Source organism: Oncorhynchus keta, chromosome 15, assembly GCF_023373465.1.
Source record: "Oncorhynchus keta strain PuntledgeMale-10-30-2019 chromosome 15, Oket_V2, whole genome shotgun sequence".
In the NCBI taxonomy this organism is placed as follows: domain Eukaryota; kingdom Metazoa; phylum Chordata; class Actinopteri; order Salmoniformes; family Salmonidae; genus Oncorhynchus; species Oncorhynchus keta.
Genome location: NC_068435.1, coordinates 16,044,980 through 16,069,488, shown reverse-complemented (window position 1 = coordinate 16,069,488; position 24,509 = coordinate 16,044,980). Strand labels below are relative to the sequence as shown.

Below are 24,509 nucleotides of genomic sequence, written 5' to 3'. Positions count from 1 at the left end.
AGATGGCGGTAATGTGATGCGTGACGTGTGAGTTTGGGAGCCCAGCAGGGTTGCCATGGTCGAGTTTTTCCGAAAATTGGCCAACATTGAAAACTATGTTGCGGGTGAAAATGTATTGTTCATGGGTGTAGCGTTTTTGGTGTACTTCTAAATTGCACCGCGGCCGCCTTGGCATTTTTCTTAATATATATATTTTTCACTGTGACCTGCTGCTGATTGAGTGAGTGACTGAACTTTTGTGAGTGTAATGTTTACTGTTGATTTTTTATTGTTTAATTCACTTTTGTTTATTATCTATTTCACTTGCTTTGGCAATGTAAACATATGTTTCCCATGCCAATAAAGCCATTTTAATTGAATTGGGGGAGGGCCAGAGGAGTGTGTGTGCATTGAGAGCACTGAGTGTGTGCTGCAGGCTGAGTCACGGAGACTGAGAAGCAGTTTTAGCAGTTGTATTTAGGCTATTTAGATTGGTCATTATGGAGACACTTTTTCCATAAAGCATATTAACGCGCTAGAACCGCGCTATAACGGCGACAACGCATTGTAAAATAACTTTAGGCGTACTAGAGTGCTTTAGATAAATTCGATCAGAGGTGAGTAAACTGTATTGTAATGTCGACTTTTCTCATGGATAACCATATCAAACGAAGGGTCTTACTCATGCTCAGTTCCAGGGTCTGGAGCGCTGCGCGAGTTAACATTTTAAATGAAAGTTATGGAACTCCCTCGCGTGCTTCTGTTTTTCGGAGTCCACAATAAAAATGACATTAAATGTGGAGAATGATAAGACTACATTTTAATTTTTGCCCATCAAGTAGGCAGACTATGTATTACTTTGAATGCCATTGTAGGCTATAGCCTACCATTTGATATAATAATTATGTTGAAATGGCGATAGGGCTCCCGAGTGGTGCAGCGGTCTAAGACACTGCATCTCAGTGCAGTGTCCCTGGTTCAAATCCAGGCTGTATCACATCTGGCATTGATTGGTCCCATAGGGCGGCGCACAATTGACCCAGCATTGTCCAGGTTCAGGTTGTAGGCCATCATTGCAAATAATTATTAGTTCTTAACTGACTTGCCTAGCTAAATCAAAAAATATATAGGCCACTTGTGTACCCTACCTGGAGCTGGCAAAAATATTTAATAAATATGTAATAACTCAGTTTGTCGTATCCTTGTTATTATGCAATTGTTAATGGCCATGTTTAGTAAATTAAATTGGAAGTTATCAATTGTGATCATGGTCACAGCTCTATGGCAAATGTATCATTCTCCACATATAATGTCAGATGCATTGTGGACATTCCCTGAAATGACATGTTGGCCTTTTAGTGGCTATATGCATCTATCTCAGTAAACCATGGCAAAGTTTAATTGCAGTTATAACCCCAGATTTTAGTCAGTAGCCTATGCCTATTGAAATAACAAGTCAATCTCGCAAAGAGGCCATTTATAACAGATTGTAGTCTTAACATCTGGCACACAATATTTATTTATTTTGATTGAACCTTTATTTAACCAGGAAGGGCTCATTGAGATTTGAAATCTCTTTTTCAAGAGCTCCTGGCCAAGATAGGCAGCAACAAGTCATTACACAATTACAGACAGACAACATGAAAAACTATAGGTAATCTAGTAAAAAAAAACAACATAGAATTCACAAGAGTATAACATAATCATAAAAAAACATTGACAGGTCAGGGAATCAGCCTCAAAATCCTTCATCAATAATTTAAAAACACTCTGGACAAGTTCTTCCAGTTTAAAAGTTTTTTGTAAGGTATTCCAAGCCAATGACGCAGAGTACATAAAAGCCCCTTTACCAAATTCAGTTCAGACATTTGCCACAGTTAGCAGGATAAAGTCCTGCGAACGAAGAGAGTGCCCACCACATTTCTGAACAATAAAAATGCCCAAATTTATTTTGGCAGTAAACCCAAAATGGCTTTGTAAGTAAAAGTATACCAGTGACTGAGCCTACAATTGACTAGAGAAGGCCAGCCAACCGTTGGTATATAAAGTGCAGTGGTGCGTAATGGTTTTGCAGGTTAAAATACATCTCAATGCTCCATGGTAAAGGGTGTCAATTGATCTTAAACACTGAGTGGAAGCATTCATATATAAAATATCCCCATAGTGTTGTAAAGGCATAAATGTAGCTTATACTAGCCTCCTTCTGGCTTCAATAGAAAAACAGGCCTTATTCCTCAAATAAAATCCCAACTTCAGCTTCCATTTTTGTCATTTAAAAGAAGCTGTCATCAATTAAAATGCCAAGATATTTATATGAGGTTACAGTCTCAATCTCATTGCCCCAACAGTTAATAATAAGTGAAAGGTTCAGAGGTCTATTTATTGATTTAGAAAACACCATTAGTTTTGTTTTGTCGGTATTGAGGATAAGCTTCAATTGACACAAGGTATGTTGAACAGTATAAAAAGCCGTTTGCAAGCTTTTGTAAGAGACGAGGCACAACAATAAATAACAGTATCATCAGCATAAAAGTGAATTCGTGCATTTTTGCAAATTCTTGTCTAAATTATTTATAGAAATAATGAATAAGAAGGGACCAAGTACAGAGCCCTGGGGCACACCATTACAGACAGACAATTTAACAGACATGAGCCCATCAAATTGAGTGCACTGAGTTCTATCAGACAGATAGTTAGCAAACCATGCAACTGCATGCTCTGAAAGACCTACGCTCGACAATCTCTGCCTCAGTATAATAACAGCACAATTTCCAGAAAATAGTGCAACATTTGTTTTTTGAAGTTCGTCCAAGTGTTTCTTGCACAGAGATTTCGAAATCCTCGGTCCAATTTTCATCACTCAAACTCTCCTGTTGGATTTATCTATAGTTATGCACATGTGCAGGCAGGATTTATTTCCAATTATTAACAGGGTGGTTTGAGCCCTGAATGCTGATTGGTTTAAAGCCATGGTATAGCAGACTGTGTATCACGGGAATTACCAAAAAATACTTTTTGCTATTCTAATTAGGTTGTTAATCAGTTTATAATAGCAATAAGGCATCTCAGGGGTTTGTGGTATATGACCAATATACCACAGTTAAGTTGGCCATACACCACGCCTTCTTGGGCCGTATTACTTAATCATAGCTGTCAAAATAAGTTACATTGATCTGGAGAGTTTAATACGGGTGATTTATCTTTTCTTTTGTGACATATTCTTAAACTTGCAATAATTATTATATTGATGGAAAACCGAATTTTGCTTCCTAGCCTATGTAGTTAAAAATGAAGAAAAAAAATAATTCCTAATTCGCTGGATATGTTATAGACTAAGGGTTTCGTGGATAAATGTGGCAACTCCTCTCTTGCTACAAAAAAACCCCAAACATTAAAGACCCAGTTGTCTGCCTTGTGTGCGGGTTTTCAGAGGTCAGGGCCTCGAAGTTTTAGTTAGACCTGGCAACCCTTAGCCGAAGGTAGAATGATGAAAACCATCAAGTTCCTGCTTTCCTGTTCTCCAGAAGCAGTTGTCTGACGGTGAGTGTTGTTTAACCAGCTAAGCGTATCTTCAACATTATGGATATATTTTGTGGATTGACTATCAGCGACTGTTTTATGTCTAGATATCTGACATTAATTGACGACTGACTGTTCATCAGTGTGTGAGAAACGGGACTAATAGCTAGCTAGCTGTGTGACATTAGACGGTAGCTAACGTTAGCTTGCTAACAACCGTGGCCCTGTGTGCCATGTGCCATTTCCAAATGGGTTAGCTAAACGCATAACGTTAGCTACAGCCATATTACTAGTGTGTAGATAAAGCATTACAAACATGTTATCCAGTACTGTAATTGTCAGATGACACCTGGCTGGTGAAATAATTCACTGTAACGTTATTCAGACATAATTAACTTACTAAACAGCCCACGTACAAGTATTGCCCATTTGATTAACGGTAGCCAACTAACGTGCTAGGTGTATGAAACTAGGAATTTAGTAGCCTGCTGATTTTTTTAAAGCTAACTAGTAAAATATTCTCAGTTGAGCATGCATTTCACTCCAGGACCACGCTTAATCTGTGTCCAGGAAACTGGCCTATAATGTTTACCCGCCTTGTTTCAACAGCCAACAAAGATGCAGATCTTTGTGAAAACGTTGACGGGTAAAACCATCACTCTTGAGGTGGAACCCAGTGACACCATCGAGAATGTGAAGGCCAAGATTCAAGACAAAGAAGGTAACACTCAATCTCAGCAACAGTAAAAATGGCTGGGCACCGATCTAGGATTATCTAGGATTAGTTTACCTTCCACCTGAGAACCGAAAATCGACATAAGATATGTGTATATGGGCAACTACTCCAGTTGGTGTGATGTGGATGGTTTGATGGCAAACATACTTAGTTTGCTGCCTTCCCTTTCAGGTATTCCTCCTGACCAACAGCGACTCATCTTCGCTGGCAAACAGTTGGAGGATGGCCGCACATTGTCAGATTACAACATTCAGAAAGGTACTTCTTGACTAATCCAATGATGGAGATAATAAACTATTTATTTTATATAAGGGCCTAACAAAAATACAAATGTTTATATAAAAGTATCAATGCATATTTTCAACTCTTAGAAATACAATTTGTGATACTACCTGGAAAACAGTGGCATGTGTTACGTAGTGGACTATCCTGACTAAATAAATGACTTAGTGTAATCTTGTTGACGTGTAATCTGTTAATGTGTCACTACTTTGCTTCCCAGAGTCCACTCTACATCTCGTGCTGCGTCTGAGAGGAGGTATCATCGAGCCTTCCCTGAGACAGCTGGCACAGAAATACAACTGTGACAAAATGATCTGCCGCAAGTATGTCTGCTTTCATTAACTGAACACAAAATACACTGAACAAAAATATAAACACAGCATGCGACAATTTCAAAGATTTTACTGAGTTGCAGTTCATTTAAGGAATTCAGTCAACTGAAATAAATAAATTAGGCTCTAATTTATGGATTTCACATGACTGGGAATACAGATATGCATCTGTTGGTCACAATACCTGAAAAAAGGGTAAGGGTGTGAATCAGAATACCAGTCAGTATCTGATGTGTCCACCATTTGCCACGCAACATATTTCCTTCGCATTGAGTTGATCAGGCTGTTGATTGTGGCATGAGGAATGTTGTCCCACTCCTCTTCAATGGCTGTGTGAAGTTGCTGGATATTAGCAGGAACTGGAACACGCTATCGTACCCGTTGATCCAGAGCATCCCAAATAAGCTCAATGGGTGACATGTCTGGTGAGTATGTAGGCCATGGAAGAACTGGGACATTTTCAGCTTCCAGGAATTATGTACAGATCCTTGCGACATGGGGCAGAGGATAGTCATGCTGAAACATGAGGTGATTGCTGTGGATGAATGGCACGACAATTAGCCCTAGGATCTCGTCACGGTATCTGTGCATTCAAATTGCCATAGACAAAATGCAGTTGTGTTCGTTGTCCATAGCTTATGTCTGCCCATACTATAACCCCACTGCCAACATTGGTCACTATGTTCACAACGTTGACATCAGCAAATCTCTCACACTGCCCGGTACAGTTAAAACCGGGATTCATCCAGCGTGCCAGTGGCCATCGAAGGTGAGCATTTGCCCACTGAAGTTGGCTACGACGCCGAACTGCAGTCAGGTCAAGACCCTGGTGAGAACGACAAGCACACAGATGAGCTTCCCTGAGACGGTTTCTGGCAGTTTGTGCAGAAATTCTTTAATTTCATCAGCTGTCCAGGTGGCTGGTCTCAGATGATCCTGCAGGGGAAGAAGCTGGATGTGGAGGTCCTGAGCTGCCATGGTTACATGAGGCCTGCCAAATTATCTAAAACAACGTTTGGAGTGGCTCATGGTAGAGAATTGAACATTACATTTTCTGGCAACAGCTCTGGCATGACAACTGCACATTTTAGTGGCCTGTTATAGTCACCCAGCACAAGGTGCACCTGTGTAATGATCGTGCTGTTTAATCCGCTTCTTGATATGTCGAACCTTTCAGGTGGAAGGATAATCTTGGCAAAGGAGAAATGCTCACTAACGGGGATGTAAACAAATTTGTGCACAATTTGAATGTTTTTGGTGAATATGGAACATTTCTGGGATTTTATTATTTCAGCTCATGAAACATGGGATCAACACTTCACATGTTGCGTTTTATTTTTGTTCAGTGTAGAATTACAGACATCTACTGACCCAGGTCTGTGGACTTAATGATGTTGGTGCACTCTCTGTATTACAGATGCTATGCACGTCTTCACCCCCGTGCAGTCAACTGCCGCAAAAAGAAGTGTGGGCATACCAGCAACCTGCGCCCCAAGAAGAAGCTGAAGTAAACTAGCATCCTTACAATCTTTTGTCAAGGTTTTCAATAAAAGAAAAAGGAAAAAGGAAAGGCTCATTCTTGCTGTCACAAACCTTGACTTACTACATAGCACAAGGCAGTTTTGATCACATTATTCTATGCCCTTTTATTTTTTAGACAGTTTCTTTTGAACAAGGCTCATGAAAAATAACATTTTGCTCCACTTCACTTGAGTGCCTTAATCTAAATCTAATTTGTGCATTGAAACTTGCAATTTCATCACAGATCTTTTTTTTTTTTTTACAGTAAATGCAAATACATACAACCACTTACAAGGCCTATAGCGTTGTCTCCTATAAACTGAAAATCAAGTCCCTTCTACTGCTCTTAATGATTACATATGCTGGAGGGAAATAAGAGCTGATCAAATGCATTCATTCAAGTCTCAAAGATAGTTAAATTTACGTAAACCTCATGAATGAAGAGCTCAGTTCAACCCGTAGCGCTTTAGCATTTATGATTTACATTTTTGAAGGTCATTTCCGATTGCGCCGACATACAGCGTTATAGAGCTATGGATCGAACGGATTATATTATGAATTATTAGACAATCTGGCTCTTTGAGAAGTCTTAATTTAACATTGACTTATTGCAAGAGCAAACTCTTAAATGTCTTAAATCTTATCGCTCATCTAAATCATCTACCTAATTATCAGGACTAATCTAACATTCTATAAACACAAATGAGAATCTGTTGAGTCAAGCTTTTGAAAGCTCTTACTTTGAGAACTCTACTCTCTTTGGTGCCTTTTAGTTCTTAGATGGTTGGAACATATTCAGATGTATGCAAGTTACCCTCCCATGCCTCATACATCACACTATTACCAGCATGCCATAGTACCAATAAAGTTTTATATATTTACAACTGGTACCCGTAACACGGACACATCTGACGTTTCTGTCAATACAGATTGTTTATTGCTCAGAGCACTTCACATGCATTGTTTTTTTTTAAGTATACAATTATCAGACATGAGTCGTTAACATTTCACAGGTTAAATAAAGACTAACCATCTGTAGTGCTGAAGACCTGCGCAATAGAAATTGAAAGGAGAAGTACATTTCAATGACGCTACAGTGCAGATCTTCAGTGTTACGGATTGAATCGAGCCCTAACTACGTTAATCATATTGATGTCCCGAGATTATTACAGAGGCATATCTTTCCGTCTCTGACACTAACTTTGCTCAGATGTATAAAAAATAATATTTTGATAAGGCTAATTCTTTACTTTCTTGTTATTGAATACCAATTATCTTGAGTTGTATGATAATTTGATGTGAATTCTGTCAGCCACATTTTTAAAAATTATTCTTCTGCGTCATGTAATGCTCCTTTCCACATACATGGTTGCACTGAGATCTCTCCCCAAAAAATAAATAAACTCCTCACTGGAAAATTAAAATAGATAATCCACATTGCTCATTATACCATTATATTACCAAATTTGTATAAAATCAGTTGAATTCAAAATCTACAAGCACCTAATGATGTCATTGTTCTCATTCTTGACAATATTCCTAATCGCAAATAAACAGCCTAGCACTTAAGACTATTGCCTTGAATGTTGCTTAAGAAAGCAACATGAAACGCAGCACAACACCGGACACAGCAGATACACTGCCTTGGTCAGTGTTTCCCAACGCTGGTCCTCCAGTTCCCCCAACACTACACCGTTTTGTTGTAGCCCTTGACAAACACACCTAATTCAACTCAGTGAGGGCTTGATGATTAGTTGACAAGTTGAATCAGGTGTGCTTGTCCAGGTTACAATAAAAATGTACAATGGAGGACCTGAGTTGGGAAACACTGCCTAGGTAACACCACAACATATTGCTTAACAAGCTGGAAAGTACAGTACAGCGATGCAGTAATCTTCCCACAGCAGAAGTGGTGTTGTGCTTTATAGCAGGAGAGAACCAGCTCCATCTCTTTTTCCTCTCTTTGCATTGGCCATCCCCAACAGACCCTTCCTCTTTGGCATCATTTGTCAATCAGCTTGACAAGGCTCTGCCGGAGGTCGTTCAGGTCAAAGAGCTTGATGTCCAGGATCTCGATGGCCCTCTGCACCTCACTCTCTGTGCGGTCCCGCTCCTCTAGGGAGGCGGCCAGGTTCTGCTCGGCATTCTGCACCCGCCGCTCCAGCTCCAGGTTACGCATCTCCATCTCCTGAAGAACCACACGGGGGAAAAGAAGACAATTTCACCCATCTTAATTCACCCTTAATGCATCCTACTTGCTGCTTGTTCCTACAATGTTTCAGCAAGTATTTCTTCAGTGTGCAGTTCTACCTGTAATCTATGTATGGCTTCTTCTCTCTCCTGCTCCATCTCATGGTATTCTGATTTCTTGTTCTGCAGAATGTGGATTTCCTGGGATAAAAAAAAAAACATTATCAATCGCACATTAGGACCTTTGCGATCAGCAACACAAAACAAAGGAAGTTACAGGTTTTCGCATCAGCCTTTATTAATTTTGTTTAAAGACCACAACTGATTTGAGATCAGTTTCCTGGTTATGCTATCTTTGTGATAAGACTGTTCTCCATCTATAATTGCATACAATTTAATTTAAACTCCAGCTAATTTTGATCTTGGTAACTAGAAACGGCTCCCCCTAACCTCATCTTATGCATAAGTTGCAAAGGGCAAACAGCTGTACCAGAGGAGGCTGGTGGGAGGAGCTAGGACAGGCTCATTGTAATGACTAGAATGGAATTAATGGAACAGAGTCAAATGTGGTTTCTGTATGTTTGTGTTTGACGTTCCATTAATTCCATTCCAGCCATTACAATGAGCCCATCTTCCTATAGCTCCTCCCAGCAGCCTCCTCTGAGATGTACCTACAATACCTCTCGTTTCCCCTGTATGTCTCTTGCCCTCTGACCTCGTCTTTAGCCTTGAGCAGGGCCTCCAGTTCCTCCAGAGACCGAGTCAGCTCGTCCTTTAGCATGTCACTAGGACCGTGGCCGCCATGTGCTTCCAGATCAGACACCTGCCAACAGACAATACGTTTCAGTCAAGACCAGGGGTGTATTCATCACGCCGATTATGTTGCAAAACGTTTTCCTGTTCACTCCAAATGGAAAACGGTTTGCAATGAAAACGAGGTTTCTATTGGACAAATTCAGGTAGGTCCAATTTCCTTCTGTTTACTTCCTTGTGGTTCTTACATGGTAAACAGTTTACGTTGCAAGACGTAATGAATACACCCAAGGATAAATTAGTATAGACTTGACTGTTCTGCAGTTCTTGTCAGATCTCTAGAGGGAATGTGAACGTTATTGTGACGTGTTTGCCAGGACCCTTGTTGAAACTAGATTGAGCCTCTACTTGCTATGCACTCCTGAATGGTACTATAATTGGGACAGGTGCTGGTCCAGAAAGGAATGATACCTTGCCTTTACAGCTTGCCCCTGTCATTAAATGTTATGTACATTTTCCTAAATGTTAACAGTGTTTACCCAGTTGTGGTCATTTAAATCTGTCAGAATCTCTTTTCAATCAGCCATTCTAATTGGCAAGACCAACCGCAATGAGCAATGGGTCTGTTGTTCTCCAGGCCTTTCTTCATCAACTCAATTCACAACTGCTCCTCACACAAAATGCATCATATATAATATAATATACCAGTACCACGCTGCAGGTAAAGGAAAATCCAAATCCCTTTTCCCTGGCTCCGGATAAAAAATGTTCTACTTTTCTCCCCCCTTCTGACACACAGGTCTCGACACACATCTCTGCGTGCCTGGCAGATATCTCAGCTTGGATGTCGGCCCACCACCTCAAGCTCAACAAGACGGAACTGCTCTTCCTCCCGGGGAAGGCCTGCCCGCTCAAAGACCTCTCCATCACGGTTGACAACTCCACAGTGTCGCCTTCGGAGAGTGCAAATAACCTTGGCATGACCCTGGACAACACCCTTCTCTGCAAACATCAAAGCAGTGACTTGCTTCTGCAGCTTCATGCTCTACAACATCCGTAGAGTACAACCCTACCTCACACAGGAAGAGACACAGGTCCTAATCCAGGCACTTATCCTCTCCCGTCTGGGCTACTGCAACTCGCCGTTGGCTGGGCTACTGCAACTCGCCGTTGGCTGGGCTACTGCAACTCGCCGTTGGCTGGGCTACTGCAACTCGCCGTTGGCTGAGCTACTGCAACTCGCCGTTGGCTGGGCTACTGCAACTCGCCGTTGGCTGGGCTACTGCAACTCGCCGTTGGCTGGGCTACTGCAACTTGCTGTTGGCTGGACAACAGGTTTTCAACCTTCCCAAGTTCTCTCATGTCACCCGTTATGCCACCTCAGGTCACTTGGCCCCTCCTCCCTACGGGAGTCCAAGCTTTTCTCTGTCCTGGCATTCCCCCCCCAAATGTTTTTTTTTTTCAATAAATAATAAAGTATGTCATATATAATACCACCAAGTATCAGTACCACAATCCAGGTAAAGGAAACTCCAAATCCCTTGTGTATATACAGTACCAGTCAAAAGTTTAGACACACCTAATCATTACAGGGTTTTTCTTTATTTTTTACTACTTTCTAGTACATTGTAGAATAATGAATAGTGAAGGCATCAGAACTATGAAATAACACATTTGGAATAATGTAGTAACCAAAAAAGTGTTAAACAAATCAAAATATAATTTTATATTTGAGATTCTTCAAAGCAGCCTTTGCCTTGATTGACAGCTTTGGACACTCTTGGCATTCTCTCAACCAGCTTCATGAGGTTGGAATGCATTTCAATTAACAGGTGTGTTTTGTTAATCTGTGGAATTTCCTTTTTAATTAATTTAAGCAAATCTGTTGTTTTGTGACACGGTAGGGGTGGTAAAAGACCATGTCCACATTTATTTAATTTTTTTTACCTTTATTTAACTAGGCAAGTCAGTTAAGAACAAATTCTTATTTTCAATGATGACCTAGGAACAGTGGGTTAACTGCCTGTTCAGGGGCAGAACGACAGATTTGTACCATGTCAGCTCGGGGGTTTGAACTTGCAACCTTCCGGTTACTAGTCGCTCTAACCACTATGCTACCCTGCCGCCCCACATTAAGGCAAGAACAACTCAAATAACAAAGAGAAATGACAGTCCATCATGACTTTAAGACATGAGGGTCAGTCAATCCAGAACATTTCAAGAACTTTGAAAGTTTCTTCAAGTGCAGTCGCAAAAACCATCAAGTGCTATGATGAAACTGGTTCTCATGAGGACCGCCACAGGAAAGGAAGACCCAGAGTAACCTCTGCTGCAGAGGATAAGTTCATTAGAGTTAACTGCACCTCAGATTGCAGCCCTAATAAATGCTTCAGAGAGTTCAAGTAACAGATGTTGATGTTGAGAGGTCTCAACATCAACTGTTTAGAGGAGACTGTATGAATCAGGCCTTCAAGAAACTACTACTAAAGGACACCAATAAGAAGAAGAGACTTGCTTGGGCCAAGAAACACGAGCAATGGACATTAGACTGGTGGAAATCTGTCCATTGGTCTGATGAGTGCAAATTTGAGATTTTTGGTTCCAAACGCTGTATCTTTGAGACGCAGAGTAGGTGAACAGATCATCTCCACATGTGTTGTTCCCACCGTGAAGCATGGAGGAGGAGGTGTGATGGTGCTTTGCTGGTGACACTGTCAGTGATTTACAGTATTTAGAATTCAAGGCACACTTAACCACTTAACTGCCTGCCATTAGGTACCGAGATGAGATCCTCAGACCCCTTGTGAGACCATATGCTGGTGCGGTTGGCCCTGGGTTCCTCCTAATGCAAGACAATGCTAGACCTCATGTGGCTGGAGTGTGTCAGCAGTTTCTGCAAGAGGAAGGCATTGATGCTATGGACTGGCCCGCCCGTTCCCCAGACCTGAATCCAATTGAGCACATCATGTCTCGCTCCATCCACCAACGTGGCGTTGCACCACAGACTGTCCAGGAGTTGGCGGATGCTTTAGTCCAGGTCTGGGAGGAGATCCCTCAGGAGACCATCCGCCACGTCATCAGGAGCATGCCCAGGCGTTGTAGGTAGGTCATACAGGCACGTGGAGGCCACACACACTACGGAACCTCATTTTGACCTGTTTTAAGGACATCAAAGTTCGATCAGCCTGTAGTGTGGTTTTCCACTTTAATTTTGAGTGTGACTCCAAATCCAGACCTCCATGGGTTGATAAATTTGATTTCCATTGATAATGTTTGTGTGATTTTGTTGTCAGCACATTCAACTATGTAAAGAAAAAAGTATTTAATAAGAATATTTCATTCATTCAGATCTAGGATGTGTTATTTTAGTGTTCCCTTTCTTTTTTGAGCAGTGTATATATATATATATTTTTTAAATGAAATATGACACGAGGAAACAATCAAAAGCAACATAAAAGCTCCATAAATAAAATAACATTTTAAATCCTTAGTGGCTGTCACGGTCTTCCTCCTCTTCATCTGAAGAGGAGAGGCGAGAAGGATCGGAGGACCAAAATGCGGCGTGGTTTGTGTTCATCTTGATATTTAATAAAGAAAACACTGAAACACACCTCTAGACTGAGGGGCTCTGGCGCCTCTGGAGCGGGAGACTCCGGCAGCGCTGGACAGGCGGGAGACTCCGGCAGGACCCACCAGGCTGGGGAGACCTCCAGGAGGCTTGGTGTTAGGAGGAGGCACCTGAAGGACCGGGCTGTGGGGGAGCACTGGAGCTCTGGTGCGCAGCCTTGGCACCACTCCCCCAGGCTGGATCACTACTCTAGCCCGGACCCTCCAGAGTGCAGGCACAGGTTGAACCGGGCTGTGGGTAAGCACGGGAGATCTAGTGCCTACTACGCGCAACTCTCACTTAGGCTCCACTCCCACATTTGCCCGGCACGAGCGGAGCACAGGCATAGGACGCACTGCACCCTCCCAGCGCCCCCCCCCCCGGAGACACAGTACGCAGAGTAGGATACCCTGGACCAAAACTGCGTACCGGCGACCAGACACGCTGAGCAGGCACCATACGCCCTGGCTCGATGCCCACACTCGCATGACACTTTCGGGGGGCTGCCCTATAGCGCACCGGGCTATGGGCACGTACTGGCGACACCGTGCGCTTAACCGCATAACACGGTGCCTGACCAGTAACGCGCTGCTTATAATAAGCACGAGGAGTGAGCTCAGGTCTGCTACCTGGCTTAGCCCCACACCTTGTGTGCCCCCCCCAAAAGAATGGGGCTGCCTCTTGTACCTGTCGCGCTGCCGTACTGCCTCCTCATATCGCCGCCGCTCAGCTTTCGCTGCCTCCAGGTCTGCTTTGGGGCGGCGATATTCCCCAGCCTGTGCCCAGGGTCCCTCTCCGTTCAATATCTCCTCCCATGTCCAGGAGTCCTGTGATGCTGGCCGTTGTCCCTGCTGCCGCTCACCACGCCGCTTGGTCCTGTTGTGGTGGGTGATTCTGTCACAGTCTTCCTCCTCTTCATCTGAAGAGGAGAGGCGAGAAGGATCGGAGGACCAAAATGCGGCGTGGTTTGTGTTCATCTTGATATTTAATAAAGAAAACACTGAACACTGAAACACACTATACAAAAACAATAAACGAAATAACGACCGTGAAGCTAATGAGAACTGTGCTGACACAAGCAAACAACATAGACAATCACCCACAAACAAACAGTGAAACCCAGGCTACCTAAGTATGATTCTCAATCAGAGACAACTAATGACACCTGCCTCTGATTGAGAACCATACTAGGCCGAAACATACAAATCCCAAAATCATAGAAAAACAAACATAGACTGCCCACCCCAACTCACGCCCTGACCATACTAAATAATGACAAAACAACGGAAATAAAGGTCAGCACGTGAAAATGGCGATGTCAATTCTACCAGTATTGTACTATGTGATAGCTGTTGGAAAAGCATTCCTCATGAAGCTGGTTGAGAGAATGTCAAGCTGTCATCAAGGCAAAGGGTGGCTACTTTGAAGATTTTTGTTGGGTTACTACATGATTCCATATGTGCTATTTCATCATGTTGATGTGTTCAGTATTATTCTACAATGTAGAACATCTTCTCAATAAAGAAAAACCCTTGAATGAGTAGGTGTGTCCAACCTGTTGACTGGTACTGTACAGTATAGATAACACTAAACCAGCACTTGATCCCCCTCCCCAGCTCTGACTCTACTGATAGCTATGTTATTGAGGAAAATGGTACTTTCTATGCCCGTGATGGGGTTGTCCCACCTAGCTGTGTCTTAAGATGAATGCACTAACTATAAGTCTCCCTGGATAAGAACATCCGCTAAATGACTGAAAAGTCAAATAAAATGTAAGGAAAAGTCAGTCAGGGAGCCTGCCATCTTGGAACCTGGATCAGTCCCCCACCTGGATCACCTCCCACCTCTTTATCCCGCTTCAACCCAATTCAGTAACAGCAGTGCCCCTGAGAATGCTGTTCCTATACATGCAAAACAACAGTATCTCCTACTAACCAAACAAGTCATAAACTAAACAAATAACAACAGTGAGGAATTAATACACAAACCCCCCCAATGCACAAACTGCCAAGCAACAAAACTGTAGTATAGAGTAAATAACAAAGTCATTATCTGTCATTGGATGATAAAGGCATAATGTCTCCCTATCAGACATTGAGGTATCAATACTACACACAACATACACCCTCCCCTTGATCCTCCTTTACTGTGGCCAAGGCTGCTGCCTTCCAATGAGCAAGCCAAGGACCGAGACACCACCATTATCAGGTAACTGAGAATTGAAACCTCACTGCTGTGTCAACTCAGCCTGCAAAATACGAACAAAACTAAAAGGAGACCTTTAAAAGGTTTCTGCTTCTTGGAGAGTCTTGAGAGAGGCTGGATTATTTTTAACTGTGTGTGGTAGGAAGGGAGAACTAAATGAGAAGCTGCCAGTTTCCTCTGGTTATTTTTCATTTTTCTCCGAACTAGGGCATTGAAAGTAGGATATTGCTGTCCTACAAACCTCTCTCTCTTTCACCCCCTGGAGATGTGAACCATTTTCAGAGATGTGAACCATTTTCAGCCACTTGGTCGCCCACTTCAGATCAAGAGAAAACTTGGTCCACCAGACCAGGGCCCGGTTTCCCAAAAGCATCATTAGAACCTTCATAGGAGCATTGTTAAATCTCTGAACTGTTTCACAAAACCATCATTATTAACGTTGCACTTAAACACTCTGAATCTAACGCCTGCCTCAGACCACTCATAGAACAGCTACTGAATCTAACGCCTGCCTCAGACCACTCATAGAACAGCTACTGAATCTAACGCCTGCCTCAGACCAGTCATAGAACAGCTACTGAATCTAACGCCTGCCTCAGACCACTCATAGAACAGCTACTGAATCTAACGCCTGCCTCAGACCACTCATAGATCAGCTACTGATTCTAACGCCTGCCTCAGACCACTCATATAACAGCTACTGAATCTAACGCCTGCCTCAGACCACCCATAGATCAGCTACTGAATCTAACGCCTGCCTCAGACCACCCATATAACAGCTACTGAATCTAACGCCTGCCTCAGACCACCACCCATAGATCAGCTACTGAATCTAACGCCTGCCTCAGACCACCCATAGATCAGCTACTGAATCTAACGCCTGCCTCAGACCACTCATATAACAGCTACTGAATATAACGCCTGCCTCAGACCACTCATAGAACAGCTACTGAATCTAACGCCTGCCTCAGACCACTCATAGAACAGCTACTGAATCTAACGCCTGCCTCAGACCACTCATATAACAGCTACTGAATCTAACGCCTGCCTCAGACCACTCATAGAACAGCTACTGAATCTAACGCATGCCTCAGACCACTCATAGAACAGCTACTGAATCTAATGCCTGCCTCAGACCACTCATAGAACAGCTACTGAATATAATGCCTGCCTCAGACCACTCATAGAACAGCTACTGAATCTAACGCCTGCCTCAGAACACTCATAGAACAGCTACTGAATCTAACGCCTGCCTCAGACCAGTCATAGAACAGCTACTGAATCTAACGCCTGCCTCAGACCACTCATAGAACAGCTACTGAATCTAACGCCTGCCTCAGACCACTCATATAACAGCTACTGAATCTAACGCCTGCCTCAGACCACTCATAGAACAGCTACTGAATCTAACGCCTGCCTCAGACCACTCATATAACAGCTACTGAATCTAACGCCTGCCTCAGACCACTCATAGAACAGCTACTGAATCTAACGCCTGCCTCAGACCACTCATAGAACAGCTACTGAATCTAATGCCTGCCTCAGACCACTCATAGAATAGCTACTGAATATAACGCCTGCCTCAGACCACTCATAGAACAGCTACTGAATCTAACGCCTGCCTCAGACCACTCATAGAACAGCTACTGAATCTAACGCCTGCCTCAGACCACTCATAGAACAGCTACTGAATCTAACGCCTGCCTCAGACCACCCATAGATCAGCTACTGAATCTAACGCCTGCCTCAGACCACCCATAGATCAGCTACTGAATCTAACGCCTGCCTCAGACCACTCATAGAACAGCTACTGAATCTAACGCCTGCCTCAGACCACTCATAGATCAGCTACTGATTCTAACGCCTGCCTCAGACCACTCATATAACAGCTACTGAATCTAACGCCTGCCTCAGACCACCCATAGATCAGCTACTGAATCTAACGCCTGCCTCAGACCACCCATATAACAGCTACTGAATCTAACGCCTGCCTCAGACCACCACCCATAGATCAGCTACTGAATCTAACGCCTGCCTCAGACCACCCATAGATCAGCTACTGAATCTAACGCCTGCCTCAGACCACCCATAGATCAGCTACTGAATCTAACGCCTGCCTCAGACCACGCATAGATCAGCTACTGAATCTAACGCCTGCCTCAGACCACTCATATAACAGCTACTGAATCTAACGCCTGCCTCAGACCACCCATAGATCAGCTACTGAATCTAACGCCTGCCTCAGACCACCCATAGATCAGCTACTGAATCTAACGCCTGCCTCAGACCACCCATAGAACAGCTACTGAATCTAACGCCTGCCTCAGACCACTCATATAACAGCTACATGTATCGGCCCTTCCGCATCACTTTATACACATATCTCCACTAAACATATAATCACATGGTTTATCCTTCTCTGTGATTGCTGATAACTACAGAACAAAGTTGACTACAAACCAGTGGTGTAATTAAAGTACTTTAGTAAAAATACTTAAACTTAATTTTTTGGGGGAATCTGTACTTTATTATTTATATTATTGACTACTTTTACTTCACTACATTCCTAAAGAAAATAATGTACTTTTTACTCCATACATTTTCCCTGACACCCAAAAGTACTCATTACATTTTGAATGCCCAGCAGGACAGGAAGTTAGTCCAATTCACACACTTATCAAGAGAACAAGCCTGGTCAACTCTTCTGCCTCTGATCTGGTGGACTCACTAAACACAAATGCTTAATTTGTAAATGAAGTCTGAGTGTTGGAGTCTCCTCCTGGCTATCAATAAATAAAAATACATGTAAAAAACTGTTTGGTTAATTTAAGTAATTTGAAATAATTCATATTATTACTTTTGATACTTAAGTATATTTAAAACCAAATAGTTTTACTCAAGTGATCTTTTGCTGGGTGACTTTCACTTTTACCTGAGTCATTTTCTATTAAGGTATCTTAACTTTTACTCAAAAGTTAGTATGACAAATCGGGTACTTTTTCCACTACAGCTACAAATACAAAGATGTCAATGTCTATGCAATTGATACAAACAAGCGACGTATGAAAATATACTTCAAATGAAAACCGAGATGACTGCATTACAATATAAACAGTCAGCTATAAACCTATTTCAATCATATGCTTAATCAATGATGTTATATTTTGCTACTTGTAGGCTACTGTCTGTAATTTGTCTCAATGTATTTCATGATGTTTAGCCTAATGTGGGTTATGATGTGCCAAATCAGTGATTTAGTGCATTTTTATTGGATAGGCTATATTTGCAGCTTTTGGGAAACCAGGGCCCGGTTTCCCCAAAATATAATTAGAACGTTCATAGTAGCATCGTTAAATCTCTGACATGTTCCCCAAACCATTGTTATTAACGTTGCACTTGAGCTTGTAAGAGCTGATCCATCGCCAGTATTGTGAAATAATTATAATGTTAAGGTAAGATTTGAATGGAGAAAGCTGATCTGAGCGCAGCCCTTCCTTTCTTTCGATCCAATCACTATCGACTCATGCTCCAATGACACACTTATAAACCTTTCTCTCTGCATGGTGTTTTGGTAAATGCATGTTACATCTTCGTCTGTTGTAGGAAAGATTCATCGTTAAATCACTCGTAAATGTAGGTTTTATTGGGCCCTGGGTGGCTTGTCTTTTTAGAGGAGGTTTAATGTAAAGACGCGGAGGATACAAATCTTCTGGGACGACTGATATATATTCACAGTACAGTTAAACAACGACAGAAACATTGCATGAAATGGTAGAATAATAGTGGAGATCAATTTTATCAGGCTAGACAAGACATTATAAGCCCAGACCACTCAAACCATTGAAGTATTTGAATCCAAAGGTTTTTAATAAAAGGCTCAGAGACCAGCAAATTCCATAAGTTCTAAGCAGCCAGCAACCCTGAAAAGACATTATATTGATGACATAGAAGTGTAAAAAACAGACAAAACACTTAATTGACTGGACCCATTTAGCATTGACGCAATGGAGAATGTCTCATCATCCACTTGTCTAGTAATCCTATGTATCACATGTATATCTCAGGGATGGGAGGTAAATGGGATTCCATGTGTACTCCAAGACACAGATGGATGACATTCTCTGCATTCAGACTAATGACGCCTTAGAGAAATAGATGTGATAGTGCGAGCATGCAAAGAGCATGTTTATACTGCCCAGTAATCCAAACCAACTGACACACCTTGAATAAAGCTTCAGGGGAAAAGCCTGCAGCATGACAAGGACAGTGTTGTCAGAGGATGATAAAGGGAACTACCAACTGATGTGTCCTTCCACTTTTCTCCAAAGACTTTCACAAGACAAAAAAAAAAAACGTTGCATGAAAACGATGACCCAATCAAAAACCTGCATGACCTCCCCCTGGCAGAGAACCGGCACGCCGGAGACTTTCAAAAGCTGTCAGTGGCAGTGACTCATCAACCGATCACGTTTGAACAAGACTTTACTGCTACAGTGGCCCACCGCCTTCTCTCTCCTCTCGGACTGCAGAGTTTTACAGCACCAGCATTGATAATTAGATGTGACCTTAACTATCAACATCTTACCTACAGGTCACAGCGTGGAGATATTTATGGAGTGAGCGAAGGTAACATGAGGCGAGGCATCAGGCACGTGTCTATTCCTCAAGAGGCTGAAAATAACTTCACATTTTCATGGTGCTCTATGGTAATGCTTTTAATTGTACTTTCCCATTGCACAACTAGGAATGTAACATATCTTTACATTTCTACAAATGTATTTTTCATAATTCTGTTTTCTTGAGTGGTTGCATGCACTTGCATAAATACATTGAACTTTAACATTTACCTCGCATTCCACTGAGACTTGGTCCACTCAACATCTGTGGAAACGGATCTGACATGGCGTCCATAGTTCTATGCTAAAGAAAGTAAAGGGATGACAACACTCACCTGGTCTCGTAGCCTCTCCGTCTCCTCCTGGTAGGCAGCTAGCTGCTTCTTCCACTGCTGCACGTTGTTATTAGCTTCATGCAACGCTGACACCAGCTTGGAGTTGCTGTCCTGCAGGGTGAAGAGCTCTGCCTCCAGGTTCATCTCGCAGATAGACCTGGAAGACATTGGCAAAGACCTCAGACAAACATTCTCTGGCCACTCTGGAATGGAAAAGAATGAGGGGACATTCACTACATGCTGGAGAGAGGCTTAATGGTAAAGACTGGCAATCAAGAGTGTCCGTATTTGTTCAACTCTGGGGTATAATTTGTGCAATTGGTCCATTAAATATGTTCCTGTTCCATGTTCTTAGATGCCATGTTATTCTACGATTAAAAAGCTTAAGGTTATCCAATCATAGCAACTCACCATAGCAACCATAGAATAAGCCTTGTGTAGTAATAATGGACAACAGGGACAAAAGTAGAGTAGAATGAGTGACTGAATGGCAGGGAAATATTCACATTTGAGTCATTTAGCAGACTCTCTTATCCAGAACGACTTACAGCAGTGTTTTCCAATAGTGACTTACATGCATGTTGGCAACCTTCTCCCTCTGTGTGTGAGTCATCACATGATCTTTGCCCCACTCCCTTTTCTCTTGTCTGGACCCTGTTTCCCGTTAACATGTTTATTCAATGGGAAAAACTTCATCAAAACAATCATAACTAAAGCAAGATGGCACCGACAGACATGGTCACCCTGTTCTTAGCACCTAGTCAATTTTGCAGTATTTAGTTTTTTTGTGTGTGTTATTTCTTATATTATTTGCTCAGAATGTTTTTTGCATTATTACCTACAGCCGAAAGTAACTTTTGAATATTAGATTGGCTGTCATTCACCAGCATTTCGACCAGAAATTTGACTTTCCAAAATTGGATCCTTTGTTTAAACTCCCTCGAGGTAATTCCATGAACGACATCACCGGAGAAGAGGAGCAAACTATAAACCGCATATCCTGAGGCTGTATTTATTGTACCTGGGGACTTTAATAAAGGAAATCTGAGAAAAATGCTACTGAAGTTCTATCAACACATCTCATGTGCTAATCACGCATTGAGCAGTCTTGAACTTTACTACTCCCCCTTCTGGGACAGCTACAAGGCCCACCCCGCCCTCCCTTCACCAAATCCGATCAAGGTTCCATTTTGTTCCTCCCCTCCTATAGGCAGAAACTTAAACTGAAAGTGCGAACCACCACATTTAACCATGGCAAGGTGACTGGAAACGTGTACAAACAGACCAGCTATGCCCTCCGTAACGCAATCAGAGAAGCAAAACGATTGTACAGGGACAAAATGGAGTCGCAATTCAATGGCTCAGACACGAGACGTATGTAGTAGGGACTCCAGACAATCAATGATTATAAAGGGACAGTCAGCCACGTCGCAGACACCGCTGCCTCACTTCCGGAAAAGCTAAACACCATCTTCGCACTCTTTGAGGAAAATATTGAGCCGCCGACGCGGGCCACCATAGTTCCCTCCAAGCTCATCACTAAGCTCAGGGCCCTGGGTCTGAACCTCGCCCTGTGCAACTGGGTCCTGGACTTCCTTATGGGCAGAACCTAGGTGGTGACACCTAGGGGTGACACCTCCACCACGCTGATCCTCAACATGGGGGCCCCACAAGGGTGCGTGCTCAGCCCCCTCTTGCACTCCCTGTTCACCCATGACTGCGTGATCGCACACGTCTCCAACTCGATCCCGAAGTTAGCTGACGACACAACAATAGTAGGGCTGATTACCAACAATGATGAGACAGCCTACAGGGAGGAGGTGAGGGCACTGGCACAGTGGTGCCAGGAAAATAACTTCTCCATCAACAAAACGAAGGAGCTGATTGTGGACTTCAGGAGACAGCAGAGAGAGCACGCCCCAATCCACATTGACAGGACCACAGTCGAGAGGGTAAAAAGCTTCAAGTTCCTCGGCGTGCACATCACTGACAACCTGAAATGGTCCATCCACACACAGACAGTGTGGTGAAGAAGGCACAACAACGCCCCTTCAACCTCAGGAGGCTGAAGAAATTTGTCTTGGCCCCTAAAACCCTCACTATCTTCCACAGATGCACCATTGAGAACATCCTATTAGGCTGTATCACTGCCTGGTATGGCAATTGCACCATCCACAGGGCTCTCCGGAGGGTGGTGTGGTCAGCCCAACACATCACCGGGGGCACACTGCCTGCCCTCCGAGAGATCTACAGCACCCGGTGTCACAGGAAAGCCAAGAAGATCATCAAGGACCTCAGCCACCCGAGCCACAGCCTCTTCACCCTGCTACCATGTAGAAGGCGGAGACAGTACAGGTGCATCTAAGCAGGGAGACTGAAAAACAGCTTATTTCCAGGTCATCAGACTGTTAAATAGTCACCACTAGCCCGGCCTCTGCCCAGTACCCTGCTCTGAACTTAGTCACTGCGATGCAGTGTCTTAGACCACTGCGCCACTCGGGAGGCCCTAGTCACTGTTATTAGCCAGCTACCACCCGGTACTCTACCCTGCACCTTAGAGACTGCTGCCCTATGTACATATGAACACTGGTCAGTTTAATAAGGTTTACATACTACCCAGTTTATACTGTATTGAGGTCAAGGCTCAACCTATATAACTACTGCTGTAAACACCTTTCCTATTGATATACTGTCAATACATACCATTATATATATAATATATATATACCTGTATATTCCGAACTCTGACATTACTTGTTCTGATATTTCTTAATATCTTTATTTACATTTTTGGTATTTGTGTGTATTATTTTGGATTGTTAGGTATTACAGCACTGTTCGAGCTAGAAACATAAGCATTTCGCTGGATCTGCGATAAAATCTGCAAAATATTTGTACGCGACCAATACAATTTGATTTGAATGCCCCGGCTCTGGCTTACTACAAGAAAATCCTCTTTGCCTAAATGATGTTTTTCTGCCCGAACCTTGGAGATAAAATGGAATACTTGAGTTTAAGACCAAGAACATTTCTACAAAACATTCAATGTACTTTCAGACAAAGAAAAAACCCTGGCTTGAGTGAAACATTGAGGACAAGAGCGTGTATAATTGGGTTACCCTTCAGAAAGCATCTTTTTAATACGCTCCTTCTCAGAAGACAGTGTGATGTCTGCGCTTTGGCTGCGGAACATCTTGTCCTCAGGACCGTTCACACACATCACCAGCGGAGACTGGAGCTCGTCACCGAGGTCCTAAAACACAACACACATAATACTAGAATTTAAAAGGGGCAATCTGCAGTTGAAACAATAACAAAACACTGTTTTGGTAAAAAGCTGAGGAAAGTGGCTGGAGAAATGTAACCACTCTCAAAATAATAGACTGAGCTATGGATGCAAGGAATGACCATCCATGATATAAAAATTATAGTTTTAACCATGTTTTGAGGCTAAATAGTGTTTATTTTATTACCTTACAACCTGGAATTAAAATTGATTTTTTTGGGGTTTATATCATTTGATTTACACAATATGCCTACCACTTTGAAGATGCAAAATATTTTTTACTGTGAAACAAACAAGAAATAAGATAAAAAAACAGAAAACTTGAGGGTGCATAACATTAACCCGCCCACCCCCCCCACCCCCCAAAGTCAATACTTTGTAGAGCCACCTTTTGCATCAATTACAGCTGCAAGTCTCTTGGGGTATGTCTCTACAAGCTTGGCACATCTAGCCACTGGGATATTTGCCCATTCTTCAAGCAAAACTGCTCCAGCTCCTTCAAGTTGGATGGGTTCCACTGATGTACTTCAATCTTTAAATCATACCACATATTCTCAATTGGATTAAGGTCTGGGCTTTGACTAGGCCATTCTAAGACATTTAAATGTTTCAACTTAAACCACCCGGGTGTTGATTTTGCAGTTTTCTTATGTGCTGGAAGGTGAACCTCCGTCCCAGTCTCAAATCTCTGGAAGACTGAAACAGGTTTCCGTCAATAATTTCCCTGTATTTAGCGTCATCCATCATTCCTTCAATTCTGACCAGTTTCCCAGTCCCTGCCAATGAAAAACATCCCCACAGCATGATGCTGCCCCACAGCATGATGCTGGGGATGGTGATCTTGGGGTGATGAGAGGTGTTGGATTTGCGCCAGACATAGCGTTTTCCTTGATGGCCAAAAAGCTACATTTTAGTCTCATCTGACCAGAGTTCCTTCTTCCATATGTTTGGGGAGTCTCCCACATGCCTTTTGGCAAACAACAAATATGTTCGCTTATTTTTTTTCTGGCCACTCTTCCATAAAGCCCAGATCTCTGGAGTGGGCCTATGGACAGATACTCCAATCTCCGCTGTGGAGCTTTGCAGCTCCTTCAGGGTTATCTTTGGTCTCTTTGTTTCCTCTCTGATTAATACCCTCCTTGCTTGGT

At 42.7% G+C, this 24,509-nt stretch overlaps 2 protein-coding genes across 6 annotated transcripts in view; one reads left to right on the top strand and one right to left on the bottom strand.

Annotated features, from left to right (window-relative positions):
* Window positions 1-171: 171 nt before the first annotated feature.
* On the top strand, window positions 172-6,424 carry LOC118394511 (ubiquitin-60S ribosomal protein L40-like). 2 transcript variants are annotated; one of them, XM_035787743.1, is made up of 6 exons: window positions 172-238; window positions 3,410-3,519; window positions 4,108-4,219; window positions 4,406-4,492; window positions 4,737-4,839; window positions 6,266-6,424. In XM_035787743.1, exons 3-6 carry the CDS (start codon window positions 4,117-4,119, stop codon window positions 6,357-6,359), a joined length of 387 nt encoding a protein of 128 aa, XP_035643636.1. In that variant the 5' UTR covers window positions 172-238; window positions 3,410-3,519; window positions 4,108-4,116; the 3' UTR covers window positions 6,360-6,424. The 2 variants fall into 2 exon arrangements, with proteins under 2 accessions (XP_035643636.1, XP_035643635.1); XM_035787742.1 differs by lacking the exon at window positions 172-238 and having other exon boundaries at window positions 3,392-3,519.
* An 854-nt stretch (window positions 6,425-7,278) lies between these two features.
* Window positions 7,279-24,509, bottom strand: part of LOC118394509 (homer protein homolog 3-like) — a 34,239-nt gene continuing 17,008 nt past the window's right edge. For 3 of the 4 annotated variants that reach the window (XM_035787740.2, XM_052463481.1, XM_052463483.1), the window contains 5 exons: window positions 23,195-23,328; window positions 20,076-20,232; window positions 9,275-9,382; window positions 8,680-8,760; window positions 7,279-8,557 (listed from right to left, as the gene is read on the bottom strand). In XM_035787740.2, coding sequence (XP_035643633.1) covers window positions 8,372-8,557; window positions 8,680-8,760; window positions 9,275-9,382; window positions 20,076-20,232; window positions 23,195-23,328 — 666 coding nt within the window. In that variant the 3' untranslated portion in view covers window positions 7,279-8,371. Of the gene's footprint in view, window positions 8,558-8,679; window positions 8,761-9,239; window positions 9,383-20,075; window positions 20,233-23,194; window positions 23,329-24,509 lie in introns of all 4 variants that reach the window. The other variant, XM_052463482.1, reaches the window with a different exon arrangement.